The sequence below is a fragment of the Camellia sinensis genome, chromosome 1 (assembly GCF_055761805.1).
Source record: "Camellia sinensis isolate YWXY chromosome 1, ASM5576180v1, whole genome shotgun sequence".
NCBI classification, from domain to species: domain Eukaryota; kingdom Viridiplantae; phylum Streptophyta; class Magnoliopsida; order Ericales; family Theaceae; genus Camellia; species Camellia sinensis.
This window is the reverse complement of record NC_138961.1, coordinates 74,817,406-74,845,275: the sequence shown is the minus strand read 5'-3', so window position 1 is coordinate 74,845,275 and position 27,870 is coordinate 74,817,406. Positions and strand designations below refer to the sequence as shown.

The following is a 27,870-nucleotide window of genomic DNA, read 5'->3' as shown; positions in this document are numbered from 1 at the left end:
AATTCTTAAAACTGCAAAATTATACAGTTTTCTCGCTATGAAATATGAACTACATTTCCATATTATACTGTTTCAATAAGAAATTTTCAACAACCTTCTCTACATTCCATAAAAATAAAAAACAAAACCAGACTGTTACAAAACAATTTCAATAAGTAAAGAACACATCAACAAACAAAAAACAATTCAACCAACTTTATTCATTACTTCCACAATACCAAGTATCACATTTTTTATTATCATAATTCCTCAAATTCAAATACAAATCCAAAAGAATAGATTGTGGCCTCAAATAGCAGCCTTGCACGTCTTCTTATTGTGATTCCCATGTTTCAAGCACCTCCCACACTTGATTTGCTTCACATTCTCACCCCTAGAAGGTATCCTCTTCTTCTTGTTCCGCCCGGGCTGCTTCTTCGTTATAGGAGGTTTGATAACCGAACTACTGGCACCATCAAAGTCAAATCTCTCACTTGAAGGCATTGGATAAACAGATTCCTTGTATGACTCTCTAAAACAATCTACATGAAAAAAAGGATCAATGAAACCATACACATCTCTACCACTACTACGCAAAGTATGCACAGCATAACAACAAGGAAAACCGTTCAATTGCCATTCATGGTAAGAACAAGTCTGTCTACCAATATCAACATAAAAAGAAATAGAAGAATGAACCTCAAGCACAGTATCACTAGCAACAATCACATCCCAAGACTTAGCTAGCTCCAAAGAATCCACCAACTTCTTTTCCATAACTGGACACAATTTCGTAGTCCATCTTCTAGATTCAGCTCTTCTATCCGACAATTGAGTCATGATTTGAACCCTAATCATATCAACCATACAAGTAATAGGCAACTCACGAGCCCCACCAATCCAATTATTATAAGACTCGGCAGCATTAGATGACATCTCACCATATCGTTTCCCTCTAAAAAATGCATTGGCCCACTTATCATTTTGCAAACCATCCAACATACTATCAACTCTACCATTCCCAGCAATACGCCTCAATTTCTCCATATAATGTTGGAAAGAAGCAACCGTTGGCGCATAAGCACATTTAACTAATATTTTCATCAAACACACCTTATAGTTAGTACGAAGTCCCACCAATTTGTCAATCAAATTTCTCTTCAAATGATTCAAGCAATAAGCATGATGTGCATTGGGGAAAACCACTGAAAGAGCGTCTAGCAATCCATGTTGACGGTCCGACACAAAAGTCAATCTCCGGCCTGAACCAACGGCCTTCAACAACTGACTTAAGAACCACATCCAATTATCTTGATTTTCAGCGTCAACAATCACAAAAGCCAAAGGAAACAAACCTGCAAACAAAACCACATGAAACTGCAAAAATTAGCAAACTCACAATACAATAACACACTGACAAAATAAACCAATACTAACTGCAAATAAATACATACCTTGATTACCATCCTTTGATGTTGCTGCAAGCAAATGCCCCTTGTAACGCCCCTTCAAAAATGTACCATCAACAAATAACAACGGACGACAAAATTGAAAGCCATACAAACATCCATGAAATGCCACAAACAACCTCCGAAAACACCCACTACTTTCATCCACATCTAATTCAAACACACTTCCCGGATTCGTTCTCACAGCCGTCTCAAGGTACCATCGAAGCTGGTCAAAAGAAGTTGCAAAATCACCAAACAACCCACCTCTTGCCTTATCAACTCCTAACCATGCAACCCGATAAGAAACATCTATACCATATTGCTTCTTCAACTTTTTTTTAACTTCAATAGGACGAGTCAACGGATTATCACTAATATCATTTTGTACAATATCAGACACAAGTCTAGAACCAACCATTTTGCTACAAGATCTACGAGCAACAACCCCACAAGTATGCACATTATCCAACTTCATTATAAAAAAAACACCAGAATCCATCAACACCCTTCCATGCACAAACCATTTACAACTCATAGACGACTTCATCATACATTCAGCAGTTACTCTTGTTGCATCGTTCTTCAAATAATTCACTGCAAAACCACACTCAACTGCATACTTAGCCAATGCAATGCGGAACCCCGGCACTCCACCTTCAAATTCTTGACCAACACTATGTATAATCCCCTTCCAACTAGCAGACAACAAAACTCTCTCTGGTTCTGGATAAAAACTACGCAACAAACCACTAACATCATCACAATCATTCATAAAAGAACTCTCACAAGTTACAGAATCAATCCTACAAGAATTACCATCATCAACCTCCACAACTCTCTTATCCCCCACAATAACATCAACAACATGACAACCACTACCACCTACCATTGACAGCATATTCCCCAAATCATCATCACATTCAACAATACAATTAGAATATCCAGGAACAGAGAAAAACAAACAAAAGTTACCAACACTCAACTCCTTGAACTTCGCACATATTTTCTCAACAATTTCATCATAACTACATCCCTCACTAATCTTAATAGCAGCACAACAATTACTGTATTTGCACATTAACATGAAACACCGCTCCATACTACAAAATCACAAACCAACAAGCAATTGTTCACAGATTCCAAACTGCAAAATTATACAGTTACAACATATCAATACCAACAGTGCACAATTTACAATTCCAAATTGTAAAATTATACACTTACAACATATCAGTATCAAAACACCAAAATTCACAATTCCAAAATACAACTTCAAAACACATTACACTATACGACAAACAAAATCAACAAAATCAAAATCAAACAAACAAAATTCGCCAAACACAAACCACATATCACGCAAATTTGCTTATCTATATATACATACATATATATCGACAAATACAAACCACATACACACACAGACATATATATGTATATCTATGTATCGACAGATACATACATACACATACATATATCTATCACCAGAGAGAGAGAGAGAGACAACGTACGCAGATATCGCCTGTCCACAGAGATTCAAATCGCACAACCAGATCCACCTCACAGCACAATGAGATCGACCACACAGCACAATGAGATCGCCACAACGAAGAGAAATCGAGATCGCGGAGACGAAGATTTGATTTCCTTTTTTTAAACGGAGCAAAAATTTGATTTTTCACGTACATATAGATCTCAAAACAAAGGGTAATACAGTCATTTAAAAATACGAAAATAAAAAACGGGACCTCTGGGTATAAAACTTAAAAAACTGTGGACCTATTGATCTATTAAAAATAAATTGGGATTAAAAGGGAAATAGATCCCCTACATAGGACTACATGGTAATTTGCCCAAAATAAATCCAACATTCTCCAGCTTGGCCCATTAAGTCGATTATGATGCAATTATGAGTTTTTTTTTTCCAAAAATATGCAACTTATAAAAAATTTTGACTCATTGGATTCCAGACTAAAAACTTTAACACGTGATCACGAATTTTAAAAATAGCCAATAAGTTCAGATATATTAGAAACTATAATACTGTGATTACTTCAGATCACCAATGTGAGTCATAGCGGTTATATAACATTTATGTCATATTTCCTTCTATGCACTACACCATTGATAACCTTCAACAACCCAGTCCTTTATCGGGATATATAATTATTTTCCTGAAAGGCCTCTGTAATTTGTCTTGTTTAGACATTCTCTGTTTATCAATATTCAAATTAATGTGTACACACACTTTTAGAAACAGGAAAAATAGAAACAAAATTATTATTACGCAAATAGTGTCAAATAAAAATAAGCACTCAGAATTAACCATATACATCAAGGGTTGCTTAAAAGACCCATCCTGATAACATGCTCTTTGTATGTCTTTGGTGGCAATCCCTTTGTGAATGGATCAGCAATCATAAGAGAGGCGCTTAAGTTGTCAATTAACACTTGTTGTTTCTGGACTTTTTCTCTATCGACTAAGTACTTTACTTCCATGTGTTTGGAACCACTAGAGTACTTTCCATTCTTAGAGAAGAAAACTGCTGCGGTATTGTCACAATATATCTTCAGCGGCCTGGCAATTGAGTCAACAACACCAAGTCCTGAGATGAAATTTCGCAACCATAAAGCATAATTTGTAGCCTCAAAGCATATGGAATGTCCTTCATTTTTTTTTCTTTCCAAATCATTCCTTGGACACTATTTTTCACTTAATTTATCACCCTTCATGATGGGTGCATCACCGGTTGAACAAAACTGCATATTGAATCTCTCCAAAACACGATCAATATATCCTTTTTGAGATAGTTCTAGCAATCCTCGAGATCGATCCCTAAAGATCTCTATGCCAATAACATAGTTTGCCTCACTCATATCGACCATTTTAAAGTTCTTGGAGAGATATTCCTTGGTTTCATGCAATAAGACAAGGTCATTACTAGCTAACAAAATGTCATCCACATATAACACCAAAATAATGAACTTGCTCCCACTAACCTTCAGATATATGCACTGATCAACTGCATTTTCCTTAAATCCGAAAGAGATAATGGTATCATTAAACCTTAAATACCATTGCTTGGAAGCTTGTTTAAGGCCATATATGGATTTCTTTAATTTGCAAGCTAAATGTTCTTTACCTATCTTTGCAAATCCTTCTAGCTGCTCCATATAAATTTTTTCATCCAAATTCCCATTTAAAAAGGCAGTTTTCACATCCATTTGATGCAACTCTAAGTCATAATGAGCTACCAATGCTAGGATGATTCTAAGTGAGTCCTTCTTAGATATTGGAGAGAAGGTCTCTGTATAGTCTATGCCTTCTTTTTGAGTAAAACCTTTGGCAACAAGTCTGGCTTTAAATCGTTCGATATTGTCTTTTGCGTCACGCTTGGTCTTGAAGACCCATTTACACCCGACCTTTTTGCAGTTATTAGGCAATTCGACGAGATCCCAAACACTATTCTGTTCCATGGATTTTAACTCTTCATTTATAGCATTGACCCATTTAGAAGAATCATCACTATTCATGGCTTGTGAAAATGTGACTGGATCTTTGTTAATCCCAATATCAAAATCAAATTCCTGTAGATACACCATGTAATCATCTGGAATGGCAAGCTTTCTTTCCCTCTGAGATCTTCTCAAAACTGCTGGTTGTGGTGGTTCTACAATATTTTCAATGGTGGTATTTTCATGAAGTGGTGAAACATGAGGTGGTGAAGGATTTTCATTATATTGTTCGTTTCCCTCAGCTTATGGAATAGTCTGAGGAACAACAATTTTTTTGATAAGGGTCAAATGTTGGCACATCTACCCTAATTTCCTCGAAATTCACCACTCGTGTTTTCTCACTCCCACTAATTTCACCATTTTCTAGGAATCTAGCATTATCAGTCTCCACTATCCTCGTATTGTGATTAGGACAATAAAATTTGTACCCTTTAGACTTGTCTGGATAACCAATGAAATATCCAGATATTGTTCTTGAGTCTAACTTTTTCTCTTGTGGATTGAAAATTCTTGCCTTTGCTGGACAACCCCAAATATGTAAGTGTCTCAAACTAGGTTTCCTACTAGTCCACAACTCAAAAGGAGTTATTAGGACCGCCTTACTAGGAACCCTATTTAAGATATACATTGCAATCTTTAAAGCTTCACCCCACAATGAAATAGGTACAATTGAGTAACTTAACATACTCCTAACCATATCTTTAAGTGTACGATTACGCCTTTCAGCAACTCCATTTTGCTGTGGCATACCAGGCATTGTATATTGAGCACAAATGCCTTTCTTTTCTAAGAATTTGGCAAATGGGCCAGGATTTTGGCCTGACTCATCATATTTACCATAATATTCACCACCCCTGTTTGATCTCACTATTTTAACCTTTCTATCTAATTGTCTCTCGACTTCAGTTATGTACACCTCAAGGATGTCAACAGCCTGAGACTTTTCATGAATTAGATACACATATCCATAACGTGAGAAGTCATCTATAAATGTGATAAAATATTTTTCACCACTAAGACATGGGATGTTGAGTGACCCGCAAATACCTGTATGAATTATCTCAAGAAGGCCATTACTTCTTGTGGCACCTTTCTTGGTGTGTTTGGTATGCTTTCCTTTAATGCAATCCACACATATCTGAAAATCAGTGAAGTCTAGGTTTTCCAAAATCTCATTCTTCACCAATTTTTCAATTCTATTTCTAGAGATATGCCCCAACCATCTATGCCACAAGATTGAGGATTTTTCATTGATTAGACCACGTTTTAAACCAATATTCGAATGCAGAGTTGCTAATGATTGTGCAAACTCATGATTTAAGATAATTTTATATAAACCATCACATAAATTACCAGAACCAATCACTTTTGAATTAAATATTAAATTGAGTTTTTCATAATGAAATAAAACTGAATATCCAACACGATCTAATTTGGATAATGAAACTAAATTCCTAGAAATTGAAGGAACATAAAAAGTGTCTTCTAGATCCATCTGATGACCCGTCTCTAAAATCAGTCGATAGGTTCCTACAGCTACGACTTCAGCTTTGAGACGATTCCCCATATAAACAAATCTTTCACTTTCCTTCGGTTTCCTAGTTGAGAGGTATCCCTGCATGTCATTTGTAATGTGGGTCGTGGCCCCAGAGTCAATCCACCACGTATTAGAAGGTACTTCAGCAAGATTTGATTCATAACAAACAAAAGAAAATTTCTTACCTTTCTTTTCGAACCAAGCATTTCACTTGCTGTAGTCTTTCTTTACACGTCCCTTCTTGCTACAAAAGTAGCACTTGACAGTGAAACCATTCTGAGCCTGATTTTCTTCCCCAAGTTCATTCTTTTTCTTTGGTGGATTTTTCTTTGATTTTACAAACTTACCCATCTTTTTCTTTATAGCTCCATGAGTTACAGCCAATGCAGTTTGACGTCCTTCCTCCTTCAACCTCACTTCCTCCTGAACACACATATTAGTTAGCTCATTCAAACTCCACTTATCTTTATTAGTGTTATAGTGAATTTTGTATGCACCGAACTGTGATGGAAGTGAGTTGAGAATAAACTGCACGAGGAAAGTTTCATCAACCTGCATCCCTAAATTTTTAAGTTTTGCAACTTTGTCGCCATATTAAGGATGTGATCCTAAACTCCTCGGTGGCCATTATATTTCATTGTTGTTAATTTAACCATAATAATGCCAGCAAGTGGCTTGTCGATCTTCAACAGCCTTTAACGAAATTTTACTTTAAGCGTTAGGGTAACGTCACTAAAGAGTCCTTTGGTCAATAACCAAGTAAGATCCCTGGAAGGTCGGAGGAGTCAATATAGCCTCCCTTCTAAGTCCAACCACCTTAGATAGCAAGCTATCGTTTTGACAGATCTTAAGAGGTATTAACACAAGATCTTATAAGTAACACGGAAAAAGGCATAAACAATATACATATTAAAGTTTTGAGAATTATGATGAACTATTGATATCACATAAGTCTTTCCTTTGGGCAAAACTTAGGTATATCTATTGTCCACTCGTTAAGAATCACTTATATAGGTCTAAAGTAATTTATGTAATTTTTCAGCTAGTCATGTTATCTTTGGGTATTCAATTCTAATCTGTCAAATTACATAAGTTACATTATCCTACCCAGTTTATAATTATTTGAAAGTGACTCTCCTTTGGGCTAGTCTCAATCTCCTAATTATAATTGCAATTGAGAATATTATCAACCTTAATGTTACCATTTTAACAATTCTTTTATGTAGTTCTATATTCATAAGTTTTACAAATTTAGGCTACTTTGGTAGCTACTAAAATAGTAAACCCTATGAATACGAAACTAACCAACAATATTCTCTATTCATTAATTTGAGTTATTTAATTATCATTAATTCAATTACTATTTAATGATTTCTAGAATTCCTTTATGTGATTGCAATTACCAATATGATAATAATAATAACTCTAGACAAACATGAATATATATATATATATATATAAAATATGACAATCATGAATATCTCATATAATGGTCAATAAGAATTACACATAATATGAATTAACCACTTTAATATTTAATAGTTAATGTCATAAAATTATATCATGATATCAATTTTAGATCATGAAAATATATAAATATTAATAATAAAGCGTACATAATCAGACAAGATAAAACCATAATTCTTTGACGTAATACAATCAAATATTTATTTAATAGACTGAATGATTCAACGAATTCTAAAATCACTTTTAATCCGATAATTTGTAATCAAGTTTTGATGTACCAAGTCAACCAAAATTGGTAGCAAAATCTGTTGGATTGTGCAATGACTAAGTAACGGCCTGAGTCAAATTTTTTATCGTGGCTTGTTTTAAAAAAAAAAAAACTTGTCCAATTCTCTAATAAGAAGGCAAGGTTTCAACTTTAAATTTAACCAACCAACCTATGTGCCAGATAAGTGGACTATTATCATGCAAACTTTAAAGTCATGGCTATTTATATGCTTATTGTAAAGGGTTATGGAAAGCATGTTAATAGCATAACAAAAATCAAAAAGGTGTATTACACGTTTGATCAATACAAACAAATTGAGATAATATTTTAAAGTCAATACTTTTAATAAAAACAAAGGTACCGTTTATTAATAACATTATCATAAATATATTATTATTCCAAGGTGTATTGATTCAGAAAACTAAAGCTCTGATACCACATGTAAGTATTAATAATACCTGTAACCATAATAATAATGCGGAATTAAACTTAACAAGATCTTGAATTCAATACAACTCAAGAATAAAACAAACATACCTTTGTCAGCCATTGAATTAGAGAAATTGAGAAAATACCCCTTAGAGTTGAACCTTTAATTCTTGGCGAACCTTCTTCTCTCTGTCTCTCTTAACTAGGATGACTATAAAACTTAGAGTGATGGAAAAAATACTTATAATATGAAAGGGGAGTCACCCATCCATATATAGAGGAGAGAAGAGGGCCAAATAAACTCTATTAGAAGAATTCATAATCCATCAAGGTTTCCTTCTTATCTTAGAAGAGTGATTATATTAAAATTCTAATTACTGAACTTTATATATAATATTGGCTTTATCTAATTGTGGAGTCCAAATAAATTAAAACATGTAAAAAATATATAGGCTATTGGGCCATACTAGAAAATAAATCCAACACATGTCCCTGTCGAGGATGGTGGAGAGGAGATTCTCACATCCCTTGGGCAAGCCGATCTCGGCGGTGGGTAATTTGAAGGTGTGGAAGCTAATGTCATGGCCTAGTAGTGATTGGTCTCTCTCTATTGATTTTTGGAAGAGCTGAGCATAGCCTGGAGTTGTGATTATGGTTACTTTAGCTCCATGAGCAGCAAAAACCCTTGTTGTGTCTATCACTGGAATCATGTGCCCTCTTGCCAACATCCATGGCAAGAAAAACATTTCTGCTTTACCATCATTTGATGAATCCATGCAGGGAGAGAAAAGAATTAACACACTGTAGACGCACCCGAACGTCCCGGGAAAATCCCGTTTTGTTCATTGGGCTCACTACATGTCACAACCCGAACCCACCCCTATGGGTTAAGGCCATAACCGGCCAGTAATCACGAGATTACCTATGGCCTCAAACCAGAAAAACAAAACTCATCAGAGTAAAGGGGCCAAACGGAAGCAAAATTTAAAACTTTGTCCATAGAGCTGTGCTTATATGCACACCATAACATTCCAAACATTTATATGTTAATACCTCACATCAAAATATATACTAACACAGAACACTATACATACTAGATCATACAAGTTTAAGTCAGTCAAACCCAAGACTTATATACAAAAGTAGTCTAATGCTTTCGCCAACATAACAAAACTATGAACAAATGACAAAAGCGAAGATAGTCTCGTGCATGAGACGTTTGGGCTGACTCCTCAAAACTTTGACTGTTTCTCACAACTTCACCGAGGCTGGTTCTGGACGTCCCTTGGCTCACCTATATGTACATGAATAAGTGTGAGCGAAAGCCCAGTGAATAATATCAATAAGGAAGATACATAAGCAATCTTCGAAACAGTTACAGCAGACGGCCTTTGGCCTAATCACTTGTATCAATCGACCTTCGGCCCAATCATTTATGTCAATCAACCTTCGGCCCAATCATTCATGTCATTCGACCTTCGGCCTAATCATTGATGTCAATCGGCCTTCGGCCCAATCATTTAAATCAATCGGCCTTCAGCCCAATCATTCATGTCAATCGGCCTTCGGCCCAATCATTTATATCAATCGTTGTCCACTATTCAAATTAATGAACTTACAAAACCTACATAGAAGTAAAGAGTTGGACAATAACATATCTCAAATATCTTGTTAAGACATTACTCACAGTGATCGGTTGGTTGGTTTGCCCTGGAGCTCAACCCTACACATTCCATGAACACAAAAGGGTCACAAACAATTCAATTTGCTCTAAATTCACATTTTCCTTTTTAGGTTTCATTCTTATCTCTTTAACTCAATTACAATGCTTAATGTATGCCTAAGAGTACTTAGAAGTGAAAGAGGACAAAAAACGAAACACAAAATGTCTTTTCAAAATTTCAGAAAACAGGGTCCCCGCTCGAGCGTGGACTTCCCCGCTCGAGCGGACCCATGAGGTTTACAAAAGTGCTGGTTACATCAATTTCATGCTCGAGCGCGAACTCGGCCGCTCGAGCTGAAGATCTGTCTACATAGCTCCCCGCTCAAGCGTGAACTTCCATGCTCGAGTGGAAGCTATGTCTGCAAAATATGCTGGGAGCTCATATTTCACGCTCGAGCGGCGGTTTCCCCGCTCGAGCGGACATCAAGAATTTTGGGTTTTCCAGAATTTGTTATTGAGCTCAATTCGACCTCCAAAGGTTCCAAACTCATAATTTTTGGCTCAAACTTCAAATATTTTTATGCTATCATGATACAAACACCCATTTACATCAATATGGGGCTCAATTTCATAAATCAAGCACATGCATGTCCCAATTGACACCAAACTCATTTTCAACATGCAAATTCATGCATTCAAAGCTCCTATTCTTAAAATTTGTACATGCATGTGATGTATTACCCTCATTCACAACCTAGATGATGCAAATGGTGTTCACTCTCATGAAACTCAACAACAACATACTTGCATGTATGATTTAACACTCATTTTTCCATATTCAACTTAATACATGCTTGATTATGCAAAATCATGGTGATCCTATACATGCATGTGCATTTTAACTTCAAATTCATCAATTAAAGCACAACTCTTGTTCTTGATCACCAATTAATCTTTAATTCACAAATTACAAGTTCAAACTCATGAATTTACTCACCTAGGAGCTTTAATCCTCCAAATTAAGGTTAATTCTTGAGCTAGCCTTCAATTTATTCAAGCTTCTTGAGAAAATCTTCAATTGTTTCTCTCTCCGTCTCTCTAGCCGGCCCTCTCTCTATTTTAGAGCTCAAGATCAGCCAAAATGCAACAAAGGAGGAGAATTGAGGGTGTAGTGCCCTTATACAACAAATCCCACTAATTCAATTTAATAATAATAACTAATAGGGCACTAATTCAACAATTTAATCAATTTAATTTGGTCCGAATCCATTTTTCTATTAAACTTCACTGTAGGCTCTAAAAATTATGCCAATCACTATGGCGTAATCAAATTCGGTTTCTGTGGCCGATAAGGCCTTCAATTTTATTTCCAAAGCAAGCAATCAAACAAATATTCCTACGGTGAACAGATAGAAATTCAAAGCCATATATTTTCACATAATGGCACACAAAATCACATTAAATACATAATCATATTCATATTAAGGACCAATTAGCACAAAACGGAACAGGGTTATCATACTACAGTTCGGACTCAATGTCACGGTTCTTAATCTGATCTCGCAAAGTGCAATACGAGATTGATAAATCACTAAAGAGTCCAAATCCGGCAAATCGTTTTGAAAAACTAATTTTTAGAAAGAAGTGCCAAACATGGATTGTTTTGCCAGATACAAAGTCGCCACCTAAATATTTTATTTTGGGAGAATTTAGGAAACCTTGACTCGTGCCTAAGGCCAGGTGTCCATCATCACCAAAGTTGTCTCGGTTCAGGAACTTGGGTACGAGAGGGGAAAGTCATGTAATGAGCACCCCCGCTCGTCCGATCAAAGATCGGCCTTTACTAACATAATATCTTGTTTTTGAAAATACATGTGCTCTTATTCCGGTTATTAAACTAAAATTACTATGTGATGCACACAGCATACAAATATAGACTGGATCGCCTAAGTTCGAACAAAACATCTCATTTTTTGAAAGCAGTTTGCTACTCGCAAGTAGACTAAAATGCGGATTTTGTCACCCTCAAGTGGGCTTTAGAAAATATGGTGTTTTGTCACTCTTAAGTGGGCTTAAAACTCGCAATCAATGAATTTTTCCAATTTAAGTAATCCAACCTTCACCCACAGGCATTCAGGCAGTTATATCACATCAGCAGTTAACCTTATGGCAAGCATGCTATCATGGCAGTCACTCACACACATGCAAAGATGCTAAAACATAAACACTCACCGAGTACTCCAAGCCAAAACAAAAACTAGTTAGTAATCAATGCATGATCCTAGTTCATGTTAAGATGGCTAATGCAACACATGCAAAATGCAAATAAGATAGGCTCGGCTATTCTAAGATGGCATATAAGATGCTACAGATAACATGTATTCAACTAGGAATTGAAATACAATGCAGTTAGTATGATGCGCCGAGCCCGGTGCATGCAAGACAGATGAATGAATGCAAACATACGAAGCATAAGGATGCTAATTGAAACATATCTTAAAACTAACCATCGTAAGCTGGTAAATAAAAGAGAGAAAGACGTGGGATTGGAAGACATGTAGCACACACACGCACACTTATTACAAAATTCGCCATCTCGACGGAGGGTCTGAATAAATAATACAAAAACAACTAGCTAACCTAAGCTAATCTAATTAAACTAGTTATTACACAACGAAATGAATAATAAGCTACAGCTAATTATTACACAACATTAACTAAGTATGCAATCTAAATGAGCATACAAACTAAATGAATGTGGGCTACCTTAGCTTTGCTTTGAATGACAAAGGACGTATGCACGCTTGAATTGCCTTGTTCGGAAATCCCTCGCGACGCCCCAACTCGCCTTTGTTTGCAATTGATCTCAGAAACTTGCACAAAGCTCTAGAGAGATGAAACTCCACCCTGGGAATCTGTGGGAAGGTTGCCGACCGGCTTATAGGCATGGGAGACCAACTACGGATCACCTTTTGTGGTGGAAACCAAAAAAAGTGGTCGGCCTGCCAGTAAATCTGGTTGGCCGACCAGTTTCCTCTCTTGGTTTCTGGTTTTTTGCAACAAAGGGAAAAAGAGAGACACGGCAAAGTATTTGCAACACATATGTGCACGGCCACTCTCCCCATCATTGCATAAGCTCAAGGGAGTGTAGTCCTCAACCCTTGGGCCACCAATCACTCATTTCGATGCATGATGGCCGAGGAGCCGAATTGCACGACTCAATGTGAAATGAATGCACATACAAGCACCTAAAGCCAACAACTCCATCATAGGTAGTCAAGAATGTCGACGACCGGGAATCGAGGCACGTTTCGTCACTTTGAGTACGAGACGTCCCTCGTTTCCCGTGTTAGTACTAACTCCTATCCCAAACACAATGCAACAAACATGGCATGCACAAATGCAACTCTAGCATGCAATCCTAATGCAATGCAACTAAGTGATGTAAACATGCAAGGGATAACATGAAAACATACAACTAGCATACACAATGCTATAAGCTACATGGCATGCACAATGCTCATGACACTAGCATACACAATGCACATGGAACTAATATACACAATGAGATGAACAAGGCATGCACAATGCAATGATCAGTCATGCGATAACGTGGCATACTCAATGCTATGAACTACAATGGCATACTCGATGCAAAATGGACTTAAACCAAAATGGATGGGCCTTAGCCACACCCAAATCAGTGGCCAAAGATGATGAAAACAAGGCTCCAAAACTCATGCAAACATGCCCAATGCAATGGCCCCAAGCCTAAGGCATAAAGCACAACTTTCCAAACGCATTGAAAAGAATGAAATATGGAGTGCAAGGACACATGTTCCAACTCTGAAATGGCATACAACATGACTCCAAATGATGTAAACAACTCACACAATGCATGTTGAATGGCTCAAGCACCGAAACTAGTGAAGTGTATTACACTATAGACATGCAAGGCAATGCTCAAATGGCTAAAACCAACTCCAAACAGACCATATGCAGGCTAGAATAGGAGCAAAAGTGAACTAAGATGATGGCATGAAAGGCACAAAAATGAAGCTTATGCAATGGCTCACAAATGTGGTATAATGATGCAACTCTCAAGCACATTGAAAGAGTGACAAACATGAGAATATGGCCAAGAAATAAGCTTTGAAATAACATTCCTCATAATGCCAAAACATGCAAATACCTCAAGGTTAAGCATGCAAGGGACCTCAAAAACTCAAAGCTAGGCAAGACTATTACACTATAAGTATGCATGTCAAGAATCATTCGACCAAGAGGCCTCAAAACAGATCTAAGGTAGCCCAAAATATGAACAAAATCAGTTTGGATCATGGCCAAAATATGCTAGAATAGAAGGCCAAAACATCATGCATTTCAAGCTAGTAAATATGATTTACACTACAAGCATATGAAGCATATTAGAGGCTACCAAACCAGCCAAAAACAGAATCATGGCATGCCAAATGACGGCCAAAAACCCACTGAAACATGACCAATACATGCAAGAATGAGGTGCTACTTTGATAAGCCATGAAAGGGATTATTCTACACATGCAAGAGGCAAACACAAGGTGACCAAACCAGCCATAGACAGAGTCTAGGCAGGTCCCAAAAGTCACCAAAAAGGGCCTGAACCAAGCCTTGAAAGTATGAAAGTATGTGCTCTTTTGAAAGGCCAAAAATGCAAACAAACAAGGCCAAAAGAGAGAGGGTCTCCCCTCTCTGATTTAGACCCTCAAAACCACATGCCAACCACTGAAAATCTGCTGAATTTTAGTGGCTAAAAGGCCAAGCAAAGATCAACACAAAGGTCTCATGGCATGGCACAAAATAAGGCTAAATAGAGCATGCAAGAGGGTAGATAACCCTCAACACCAAAAGAGCCTTAAACAAACATGAAAACACTTAAATATGAAGCTTGTTTCAATTGACAACAAAGCCTAAATATGCATGCAAGTATGGCTAAAAGAATGATCAAGATAGAGCTTAAAAAGACGAAAAATGAGTTACCCTTGAAGTTCAGCAAAACCTGCAAGTTTTGAGACCAAAAACCAACTCTTCAACCTCTGAAAATACCCTCCAAGAACCTCATATCAATGGTGGAGGTGTATGGCTATGAGGTGTGGTGCAATAGGTCAAGAACAATATACACTTTGAGCCAAAATATAGAGATATAGAGAAAGATATGTATTTTGCCTTCCACCAAAATTCTGAACCTGTGCCAAGGAGAAGGAGGGCCTCTCTTATAGAGGTTTTAAGCTAAAGCTTCCTCAAGAAGCTAAAAGCTTGGATGCAAATCCTCCATACACGTGTATGGAGGATACAGTTTGTGCCTTCCAGCTGGCACAGCTGGCATCCACACAATCTGACAAAACAAGAGGAAACCAACCGACCAGAAAAGGTGATCGGCCGACCACTTTCCCTGGTCGACCGACCAGGGCAAGTGGTCTCCCAGATAAAAAGTGGTCGGCCAAGGGTAATGGTGGTCTCTACACTAAAAGCAAGCCAATCGTGGGGTGAGAAACTAGAAAATGTGGCCCAAAGACCAAGAAAACCAGTTTCCCGACCCGAAAACCGGCTGGCGAGGAGAAAAGTGGTTTCCAAGGAGAAAGCTGGTCTCCCACCTTTGTACCACTTCCCAAACAAGGAAAGTAAGGTTTGTACCTAGGAATGGCAACGGGACAGGGCGGGGCCGAGGATCACCCTTTCCGTCCCCGATCCCCGAAGCTACAAACTTCCTCGTCCCCGGCCCCGATCCCCGACGGGGAACCCCTCACCCCCCCAGCCCCGCCCCCAATGAGGATTGGGTTTCCCCGACCCCGAAAAATCCCCATAAGTCTCTCTCTCTCTGTTTAGCTCTCTGTCAATAACAAATCATCATCAACAACATCATTGATCATCAAACAACAACATCATCAATCATCAATGTCATTTTTTCATCAACGGTAGGCAATATCATAAAATAAAAATATATATATATATATAAATAGAGACAGATCTAGCGGTGGCGTATCTTCTCAGATTTGCCGTGGCAGAGGGAGGAGGAGGAGGAGCCGACAACGGAGAGAGGAGGAGCCGACGACGGAGAGAGGAGGAGCTGACGGAGGACGAGGCCTGGCGGAGGAGGAGTTGACAGAGGACGAGGCCGAGAGACAACGGAGGAGAAGGAAGAGGCGACGGAGGAGGAGACAGCGGTGGCCTAAGGAGCCGACTGCGTCTGTGTGGAGAGAAAAGACAGTGAGAGAAGAGAAGAGAAGAGAGAGAGAGTGTAAGAGAGAAAGAGAGAGAGAGAGAGAGAGTGAGTGAGACCATCCTAAACAATAAACATATATACATAATATATAATATTCAAAGAGAGGAGTTGTTCTCAGCCAAACAAAACCCTAAACATATATATATCTATATATATAATATAAATCGGGGATAATCGGGGCGGGGCCGGGGCAGGGGAAGAAATATGTATCACCGTCCTTGGTCTGAATGTCACCGGGGATTTATTTTTGAAAACCATCCCCAACCCGTCGGGAGTATTTTTCGGAGAAAAACCACTCTTATCAGGGATGGGGGGTCAGGTCCCCGTCGGGCTGGTTTCAAATTTCCATCACTATTTGTACCCAAGACAAACCAAAATGGATGTATGACGAGGGTTCGGGAGGCAAGACGCGCAGCCGGGAGCCCTGAAAACCAACTGCCGAGCATCAAAAGTGGCGTGCGACCACAAAAGTGGTCTCCCAGACAATAGTGTCCCTCTAGACAGAGGAAACGAGGTGTGTTCCAAAAATCGTGCCAAACGGAGAATGTCAAGCGATCCCGAGCCGAGGCGCGCGGCCGACGGCTCCGAAAATCGGAAACTAGTCTCCAAACGGGAACAGTGGCATACGACCATGAAAAGTAGCCCACAGCCACTGAGAGGTGGTCTACAAGACCTCTCCCTCCCTCCGGGAAGAGAAAACAAGACCTGGTCCGTAGACTGAGTCAAAGCACAAAAAGTTCCGAGGCTCGGAGGCGAGGCTCTCAGCCAAAACTTTGAAATCTCAGAACATGCGCAATTACTAAGCGCTCAATCGATAACGTCTAAGTCTTAAGGTCGGTCGAAAATGGGGTGTCTACACACACAGAGAGAGAGAGAGAGAGAGAGAGAGAGAGGGGTTGAATGTTACTTTGGTTGCTTTGAAGAGCAGTGTGGGTTGTGCAAGATATTTATAACCGGTGCATGCCCGCGCGAGTCTGCAATCTATCACTATAAAGTGGCTTTATTATGTAACATCATCTATGGGTAATTTTTGAGGTACCAACTAGGCCTAACTTAGTTAGTCACTATAGCCTTGTTTGTTTGTTTTGGGTTTGGGAAAAAGATTTCAGAGAAAAATTTTGAAAATTTTGTTTAGTTTGTAATTTTTCTTAAAAAATTTTCAAAATCACTTTCTCACTCCTACATATCAATCAATCATTTTTTCTCTCTCCTCTTTCTTTTTTAATCACTTTTTTTCTCACATACATCTACTTAATTATAACAAAATATTAAATTATCCCAAACTCCCAAACTTCAAAATTATTTTCAAAATATATAACCAAACAAATTACAAAAATTTCTAAATTTTCTTCCCAAAATATTTTTTGAAAACTCCCAAAATCAAACCAAACAAGGCCTATATCTTCCTTTGAATTTAGTTCTAAGGAGGTCATAAGCTCAATTCTCCTTATAGGGATTAAATTAAGGGAGTGCAAGCACTAAGGTACTTTGTCGAGAGTAGAGAGATTTTCTCCCATTGATGCTAATCTAACAACTAATAACTAACATTTGCCGATCAAAAAGTGTTTTGCCAAAGATGGAGAGATTTTTTTTCCATTGATGCTAATGTACAACTAACAACTAACATTTGCCGATCAAAAAAGAAAAAAGAAAAAAAAAATGATTTTTGAGGGGTTCAACTCCTTAGAATTTAATTCAGAGATTACTCTATGTGGTTAGACATTTTTATAAATAATAATAATAATAATAATAAAACACAAAAAATGTATAAAAACATATTGTATGACTCAAATTTATTTCAAGTATAACTTATTCCTGTAATTACACAGATTTTTAATAATTTTGTAGAATTTATATTAATATTATTTAATCACAATTAGGAAAATATATAATTTATTATATATTATTATGTGTAATTTTGTAAAATAATATAATTATTAAAAGTTTAGGGATCAAAATATAAATAAATAATTAATTTACTATTAGTATATAATAAAGTGCAACCTAATTAGGAATTAAATTATTTATATAATTATATTAAAAATTTGGATCAAAATGAAATTATTTTAAATATTTATATAAGATAAATATAAATCTACATAATTATGAATCAAATCTTGAGAAAAGATATGCGTTGGCCACGCGTTGGCCACCAACGGCCTCACCTCCTTATAAATAGGAAAATTATTCAGCTGGGCGATGGAAAAGAAAGAAAAGAAAGAAAGAGAGGAAGGAAAGGAAGAGAGAAAGGAAGGGAAAAGAAGGAAAAAAATAGTGGAAGTTGAGAAGATTTTTAGTAGTGAAAAGAAAGAGTGAGGTATTAAGGTTAAGGTAAGTTACAATCCCATTTCATAGCTCGAAAGGTCAAGGGTCGAAAGGCCCGAATTTTGACCATTCTTTGCACACTCACCTTTTCTTCTTTGTACACAGGTAATTCTTACCAAACTCAGACATTCGTTTCCAAGAAAAAAAAAGAAGAAAAACAAGAACACAGTATAGAGAGTGAGAGAGAGGACGCCGATCAAGGTTGTGTGTGCGAAAGGGTGTCACTGACGAAGCTGCTGCCGCTTCTACTAGTACCGCCGACGAGGCTGCTGCCGCTGTGTGTGAGAAAGGTGCCACCGCCGCTGCATGTGTGTGCCGAAAGGTGAGTGAAATAAAAATTAATGTGGTATGATCTTGATGTTAAACTAGTAGGAAACATTGAGCAATCACCCACCGAATCTTGATGTTAAACTAGTAGGAAACATTGCTCAATCCATGTGCGTGCCGAATTTTGACCTTTTCCCACCTTTTGCACACCCACCTTTTCCCACCTTTTGTCAAAGTATAAATTCATATGTTCTGTTAAATTGGTAGGAAATGGGTTATTTTTTGTTGATGAAAAAAAATGTTGTATTGATGAAATCTGCTGCTGTACAGAATTAAAAAGGAACATTAATTCAAGATGTTGATGAAATCTGCTGCTGCTGTACAAAACATGTTAAGGAACATTATTGTTGATGAAAAATATGTTCTGTTGATGAAATCTGGTGCTATTAAGGAACATTGTTGTTGATGAAAATTTAAAAGGAACTTCATGAAAATTTAACAAGATTAACAAAATTCACATTGTTGTTGTTATGAAATATATTGTTGTTACAAAATTCAATGAAATGTTATAAACACCATAATTCACTGCACAAAATTATAAACACCATGACTCATTGTATAAATTAATTCAATGAACAGATTCATAAGTTCCTTGTTATGAACTACAATTCAATGGCTTCATCTTGTTATACTTTAATGCTCATAACAAGGTATTTTTATATAGATTGTCATTTTGGCAGTGATCCACTTACTTGAAAGTTATGTTTTCTATAATCAGATTCCATTGAAGGGCACTCCACATCAAGTCACTTACTTTGTTGAGAAAAATCTGTACCCACTTTGAAGCTACAATGGATATTGATTCAATGAATAATTCATTCAATGTGAGTGAGGAAGTTGAAGAACAAGATAACAATGTTGAATTTAATGAGAGTGGTGAAGTTGAAAAACCGAAGAAGGGGATGTGTTTTATCTCCAAGCAAGAAGTACACACATTTTATGCAAAATATGCGAAACAACTTGGATTTGCTATATCTTATAGAACACAAAATGTAACGAGGGATGGGGAAGTAAAGTACTTTGGAATTGAATGTACTCGGGCACGGAATTGAATGTACTCGAACCATCTTTGTCATCAAAAATAGATTGTAAAGCAAGGGTTAGAGCCACTCTACAAAAAGATGGAAGATATAAGTTAACCACGGTTGTGCTTGAGCACACTCATGATTTTATTCCGAGTGACTCACGGCATTTTCCAATGAATAAGAGGATTCTTACTCCGGTGAAGAGGAGACTAGAAGTTAACGATGCAGCAGGGATTGGGGTGGCTAGGAATTTTCATTCCATAGTTGTTGATGCGGGGGGATATGAGGCATTAACGTTTGATGAACAAGATGCAAGGAATTATATTCGAAATGCTAGAAGATTGAGACTTGGGGTAGGCGACGCCGAATCAGTTACATTTTATTTTCATAAAATGCAACAACAAAATTCGAACTTCTATTCGTCAATTGACCTTAATGAAGATGGTCGCATGCGAAACTTGTTTTGGGCGGATGCAAGGAGTAAGGCGGCTTATAAAGCATTTGGGGATGTTGTCTCTTTTGACACAACCTATTTGACAAACAAATATGATATGCCGTTTGCTCCGTTTGTAGGAGTTAATCACCACGATCAGTCAATTTTGTTTGGTTGTGGGTTGTTAAGTAATGAGAACACGGAGACATTTGTTTGGCTTTTCAAAGAATGGTTAAGTTGTATGTCAGATGCGCCTCCAAAAACGATAATAACTGACCAGTGCAGAGCTATGCAAAATGCCATAGAAATTGTCTTCCCACAGGCTCGGCATCGTTGGTGTTTATGGCATATTATGAAGAAAATTCCAGAGAAATTGCGAGGATATTCGCAATATGAGTCCATCAAGGTTGCTTTGAGTAATGCAGTTTATGATTCATTCACAAAAGATGAATTTCAGGAATACTGGGAAGCAATGATTGAAAATTTCAATTTGAATGATAACGAGTGGTTGAGGGTGTTATACCATGAGCGACATAGGTGGATTCCTGCCTATGTTAAAGACATATTTTGGGCTGGCATGTCAACTACACAACGAAGTGAGAGTATGAATGCATTCTTTGATGGATATGTGAACTCCAAGACAACCTTAAAGCAATTTGTTGAGCAGTATGACAATGCGTTAAGAAGTAAGGTAGAGATGGAGACAAAAGCAGATTTTAAGTCTCGTAACAAATCGTATGATTGCTTAACAGTGTATCGTTTGGAGAAGCAATTTCGTGCAGCTTACACTAATTCAAAATTTAAAGAAGTTCAACTAGAAATGAAGCGTCTAGTGTATTGTCGTGCAAATCTTATCAAAGAGGAGGGCGCAATTTGTACCTATCATGTGAGGGAGGCTGTTGTTGTGGGTGAGGGGATGAAGAAAGTGGAATTTGTTGTGTATTTTAATTCAACTGAATGTGAGCTCCAATGTATGTGTCGGTTGTTTGAGTTTAGAGGTATTATGTGTGCCCATTCACTTTGTGTACTCATTGAGAGATCCATATATGAGGTGCCAAATAAATACATTGTTTCGAGGTGGAGAAAAGACTTGGAAAGAGGCTACACATGCATTCCAACCACATATACTAACTTTGGCTCTTCTCTACATCCAAAGTTGCATGATAACTATCACAACACGTTGGATGAGATCCTAGAACTTGCTACCAATGATGATGGTAAACACAAAGTGATTCAACTTGGGTTGATGAAAATCAAGGATGAAGTGAGAACAGTTCAATCAAGTAGTGCGAGTAATGTGCCATGTACTAGTACTTTACCACCTTCGAGTGCTACTTTACCACCTTCCCATACTTCACCAAAAAGTCCGCCTCGTATCAATACTAGAAAAGAAAGCATGACTCGCAAGGTGCTCAGTCCTTTGGTTGCTCGAAGAAGTGGCCGTCCATGTACGAAACGGAAGGTTAGCAAGGTTGATGCAATAGTGAATCGGTTGAAGGGAAAAAATAAGAAGGATAATCCGGTACATTTTTCATTCCGCACTACATCATATATAGCCGAAATTGTTAAACTTCAAATATTCATCAATGAACTTGTGCTATAGGGTCAAAAGGTGCGTCAAGGTGAACCTCGTAAGTTAAGCTTTCCTTGTACGGGAGGCGTGCAACACACTATGTATGAACCGGTACGCGTTAAATATAAAAGTTGTTTGGTGTTAACATTTTTGGATTTTAATTTTATTGCTTGAAATTACTAATTCATTTGTGTTACTATTTCATTATTAGGTGCCGCCAAATGAACCTTACTATTATCCTTCTATGGATGCCATAGCAGACAGTATGTATGTACCGGTATGTGTTGAACGGACTTAATATATTGCACTTTGTTTGTTATCGGTTGATATTGGTAAATATGTTTGTGGATTTTTTTTTTAATATTTACTTTATTTTTACAGGCACCAGTTAGTACAATTGGGGACGACATTGGAAGCACATCTCATACTCAAGCTGGAATGCTTAACAATATTACCAGTCAAAGTTCGATAGTACCATCAAATTTTGTTGACTTGAACATCGATGGGGATCCATTTTTTTTTTAGTTTCGAAGTGGTAATTGTAACCTGTGTATGTTGACTGAAAGAGTATGACTGACTTTGTATGTTCAGTGAATTTGTTGAATTTCAGCTATTGAACATGGACCATTAATGAGTGAACCTGGAAATTTTGAACCTGTGTATGTTGTTTTGGTTGGTTGCATTATTCAATAGAGTTGCTCTGCTGCTGTTGATATGTTGTTCTGATGGAATGTGTTAGGGTGATTATTTGTGTGTCCATTAGTTGCTTTATGCCTCCTGATGCTGCTGTAGCTGGTGGAGTGAAGCTGCTGATTATTTGTGTTAGGGTGATTATTCAATAGAGTTGCTTTGTCAATGAAGTTCTATTTTGCTGATCAAAAAAGAAGTCTTTCTATTCTGTTGTAGCAAATTTACTTTGTCAACCCGGCACATGGTGTTAATTTTTTATGTCAATTCATGGATGAGTCCATTCTGACCTGTACAGGAGTTGGCTTACATTTTATATCAATCGGCAACTGTATGCATATCCACAGGAACAACAGCAGCGAACTGTCCATTTTGCATCAACTGTTCATTTTGCATCATTGTTCTTTGCTGCACTTCAATGGTTGGCCATGGGCTGCAACCATATGGGTTGTTTACTCGAAGTTCAATGAAGTTCAAACAAACAAACAAGTTCAAACAAACAAACAAGTTTATTCATTCATCTACCCATTCATTCATACCTGTTATGTTCAAACAAGCAAACAATTTCATTCATTCATTCATACACAGATTATTCGAGTACCTGCTATGTTCAAACAAACAAGTTCATTCATTCATTCATGTGTTACACAGATTATTGGAGTACCTGTTATGTTCAAACAATAGACCAAATTTTGTATTAAATATTAGACACTATTAACAGAGTCTACATTCATTCAACCAACAAAATTAAAATACATTCATACAAATTGTGGACACTGTTATGTCCATCAGGTCATTCCTTCATACAATAAATTAAAATACAATAAATTAAAATACATTCATATTAGACACTGTTATGTCCATCAGGTCATTCCTTCTCCTTAGATCATTAATTTCTACAGTACTTGAATCTGTCTGAGGTCCAGCATTGGCACGAATTGTGGACGTAACGTCATCGTCGTCATCATCTATATAAACAAAATCTTTTTCTTTTACATGGTAGGCCGCAATATGTGCTAGATCACCTTCAAAAATAATTGGAATCCTGATTCATGAAAAACAAAAAGTCGTCAGAAAGTCTGCTCAAGTTAGAAAAATATGATATGATAAATAATAGAGAAAAGTTAACAGAAAAAGACAGAACAACAACTCTCAAAAAACAACAAAGCCACAAAGATGGTCCACTCACACAATGACATTAACACTCTATTTGGATGCAGTGACTTGATGAGAAATGATAAGAAAAGAAATAATGACAGTGAACTCTTTTCATGTTTGGTTTATAACTGAAATGGGGGGTCACGAGAAATGGGGATAAAGAACTATCTTATTTAGTGCAACTCCAAGACAAGAGGCAAAATAAGCATTCTAGGCATTTTTGCTAGTGAAGCTCCATTTTGTGTCTTCAATAGGCTCTCTCTATCACAAGAGGCATTTTGCCTATTTTTAATTTCACTCTCCACATGTAGCTAGTGTCTAATGCTAAGCAAATGTGTATTCCCACCATTATGTTGCTTGCTGTTATCTACTCCTTTGCTCTAGACATCAATCTCACAACACAAGTCTTGTTTTATTTTTTATTTTTATTACACGACTTAAATTTGATAAATGGAGATTGCTAGTCTTATGCAATAGAGAAATTTAGAAATGTCCCCTCAAACTTTGTGCAAAGTAATTTATTTATTTATTAAAAGATATTACTGTTTTGCAAATATCACATCGACAATTACATCACAAATAAGAACTTATGTGTCATTCCATGAAAAAAATATTATTTTTTATGTTGCATATATATCATTTTTTTTTATGCACAACTAGGCAAAATGCATAGTAGTATTGAAGTTGCTTAGCTCATTTCATTTTTCACCAAAAGTGGTGAGATTTGCTGGGAAACAAGTTGATTAGTTATAAAATATTTATATTACCAAGATTGATCCTTAAATTACAAAAGGAAAAAAAAAAAATCTCAGTCATATCATGTCCCTCTTTCATATGTTTTGCTTTATTACCCATCCAACTATGATAGTGAAAAAATACAATCATTTCTCTTCTTTTTCTTTCCTTACTACCCAAATTCTCTATATGGTTTGCAACAAGTCAAATACTAAGAAAAAGGGATTGCTTCTATCCTACAACAAATCAAAACAAAAGACAGCCCTTAGACAAGATTTCCATAACCAACAATTGAATTGAATAGAATAGTTCAAGAATTCTCAAGCAGTTTTTAGTTCAACGAAATCTTGAATCATCATTCCCAAATCAATTCTCAAGCAGTTTTTAGTCTTCACTAAAATTAGACAAAGATGCTAAATCAATTCTCAAGCAGTTTTCTTCAATGGCAAGCCTCCAAATTCAAGAATAACTACAAAAATTTCCTTTTATTTTTCTATTATAGCTGACCTTCCTTCAAATTGGGTATCAATGACTTAGGAAATGGTAACATGAATCCACATGAATTCACTCTATTTTTAGTCTTCACTCTAACTCAACAGGACATAGTCTTCATGAAGTGGAGATGGTTACATGAATTCATTTTCCTCCAATTGCCTCCATTGGAGAGGCCATTTTCATAAATTGGAGGAATAACTCAACTCAGTCAGATTTAGTTCAAGGAATATAACCATTTTTGATACAGTAGTTAGTGAAAACGAGGATTATACTATTTTTGATACAGTATTATAACTAACAGAGAACAAAAGTATGAAATTCATGTTCAACAGCTGAAATTCATAGGCCCCAAATTCTGAAATTCATGTTAGTGAAAACGAGGATTATACTATTTTTGAAATTCATGTTCAACAGCTATTCTAACAGAATTTCCAGGTTTGATTATACTATTTTTGAAACGAGGATTATCCTTTTGAACCTGTGTATGTTGTATGAATTTCAGAATTTCCATTACTTTGGCTTTTTGAAATTCATGTTTGTCAATTTTTGAAATTATAAAAACGCAATAGGTAACCAACACAGAACAAGAGTGGTAGAAGCGGAACCTCCTGAACAAATTAAAGCCAAATCGCAAACCCTAACACAGATTGCATCAAAAATCCAACCCCAAACACTCCCAATCGACTCTGTTCTAAAAAAATTGAAACCAAATGTAAAACCCTAACTTTGCGATTTTTAATTTGTACCTCAGATTCGTCCTCCGTCGTCCTCCGTCGTTCGTCCTCCGTCCTCCATCGTCGTTCTTCGTTCGTCCTTCGTCCTTCCCATCGTCGTTCGTCCACCGTCTCCTCGTCCATTGTCCCCCGTCGCATCTTCCTTCGTACTCCTTGAAGGCCAGAGTGAAGAGATAGAGAGGAGAGACGGATAATATCGAGAGGAGAGGGAAGATATCGAGAGACGGATGGATGATTTCTTTCTGATTTCTTTCGAGCTACGAAGAAAAGAAAAATGGAGTTGTTTTCATTGCCAAACGGAGAGGGGAGACGAGATGAAAAAGCGAGAGGGGAGAGAAATTTCTAATTTCGAGCCTTTCGAGCCCTTCAATTTTCGAGCTACGGACCAATTTTCGGTAAGTTATATTATATCTTGAGTTAGCATAATATATTTTATGTATGTTTTGACTTACCATATTTATTTTATACAAGTTATGTTTTATAAACTATTATAAATTATATAAATATTTCAGTTACATGATTTAATTTCTAAACCCTATTTGTTTAAAATGAAACCCATGGATGTGTTTGTTTATATTTTAAAGAATATTTGACTATGACCTTATAAACAATTATGTTTTGTAAGTATCACCACCGAGAGTCCCACGCCTTGGGGGACTTAAATAACCATTGGCTTCTGTTTGACCACTTTGTAGTCCTCTATTTGTCATGGATTCGTTGACCTCTTTTCTGTGTGGAGCAAAGCACTGTGCGGAGATAAGTGCTACACTATTGTGGAAGCCTTCTCTATAATCCGTACGAGTCACCTCTTGAATCCGTACCTCTTATTGTCACTTCTGTGACCTCTGTTCTGTTCTGTTCTGTTCTATATCATGGTTATGGTTATTTATTTATATAATTTCAGTTTTGCTACTTAAATGACTCTTTGTTCAGATTAAGCTTCTGCCACTTAAATGATTAATTCACCAAATTGAGTTATGTAAATGTTTCGGCCTAACTAACTATCCATGGTTATTTCGTGTCCCTTATACTCTTGGTATAATATTTCTCACTCTGCCATGTGCTTATAGCTGTTTACCAATTTTCAGGAAATAGTGCAATTCAGAAATAGATTTTGGAAAGTCTTAGACGCGGGGCTGCGGGATAGACACACATAGCACGTTTATGATATTTTTCTATGTAAATATCGATTTTTTTGATCAATACATTTTGTAATAAAAATAGAAGCTCTAATGATTATTTTGGCACCATCATTTAAATATTACTTCCACTCGCGTTTATTAATTTGCTTAAGAATTGGCTGGAGGTAACTTCAGTTACTGGTCATCACGATGCTTAACCTTGGGTTACGGAGAGCAAGTCGTGACAAATGGTATCAGAGCAGGTAATTAGTACCTAAATATTTTATTTTGTTCGTCGATTTAATTATATTATAATTTTATATTATTATATATATATATTAAATTTTTTTTTGGTACATAATTTGTGAAGGATATTAGACATAATTTATATTTGTTATAGTAAAAGAAGGAAAAGAAGCAAAATGTGTCAGACTCAAGGACCTACCAAAATTATTATATAATTAAATACATAGAATTTTCAATTCAGTACTAAAAAAAAAATTCATTTCGTTTTTTTTTTTTTTTAAAAAGTGGGTACAAATTATAAAGATACTAATTTTACAACTATTTTTCGTCAGTGGAAAGTTCATGGAGAAAAGAATTTGAAGTTCATCTCAAATTCCTTCAACTCCCGCATATGATTCTGTTATTTTATTTATTTTTTATTCGGAAATAAAACCAATGA

At 36.7% G+C, this 27,870-nt stretch overlaps 2 protein-coding genes and 1 pseudogene across 2 annotated transcripts; 2 read left to right on the top strand and 1 right to left on the bottom strand.

The window, feature by feature from the left end:
• Window positions 1-288: 288 nt before the first annotated feature.
• Window positions 289-3,177, bottom strand: LOC145802514 (uncharacterized). The gene is made up of 2 exons (XM_082895257.1): window positions 1,434-3,177; window positions 289-1,334 (listed from the first exon to the last, which is right to left on the bottom strand). Exons 1-2 carry the CDS (start codon window positions 2,527-2,529, stop codon window positions 289-291), a joined length of 2,142 nt encoding a protein of 713 aa, XP_082751383.1. The 5' UTR covers window positions 2,530-3,177.
• A 17,245-nt stretch (window positions 3,178-20,422) lies between these two features.
• On the top strand, window positions 20,423-21,500 carry LOC145802476 (protein FAR1-RELATED SEQUENCE 5 pseudogene; annotated as a pseudogene).
• LOC145789791 (uncharacterized) lies at window positions 21,450-22,675 on the top strand. Its single transcript, XM_082867210.1, has 3 exons — window positions 21,450-22,204; window positions 22,286-22,366; window positions 22,467-22,675. Exons 1-3 carry the CDS (start codon window positions 21,503-21,505, stop codon window positions 22,551-22,553), a joined length of 870 nt encoding a protein of 289 aa, XP_082723336.1. The 5' UTR covers window positions 21,450-21,502; the 3' UTR covers window positions 22,554-22,675.
• Window positions 22,676-27,870: the final 5,195 nt, after the last annotated feature.

Bases quoted from the DNA above. Each gene is read 5' to 3' on its own strand.
- LOC145802514 (XM_082895257.1), bottom strand. From the start codon at position 2,529: ATGGAGCGGTGTTTCATGTTAATGTGCAAATACAGTAATTGTTGTGCT. The intron at 1,335-1,433 runs GTATGTATTTAT...TTTTGTTTGCAG, and splicing joins ATCAAAGGATGGTAATCAAG to GTTTGTTTCCTTTGGCTTTT.
- LOC145789791 (XM_082867210.1), top strand. From the start codon at position 21,503: ATGAAGCGTCTAGTGTATTGTCGTGCAAATCTTATCAAAGAGGAGGGC. The intron at 22,205-22,285 runs GTACATTTTTCA...CTTGTGCTATAG, and splicing joins AAAATAAGAAGGATAATCCG to GGTCAAAAGGTGCGTCAAGG. The intron at 22,367-22,466 runs GTACGCGTTAAA...TTTCATTATTAG, and splicing joins AACACACTATGTATGAACCG to GTGCCGCCAAATGAACCTTA.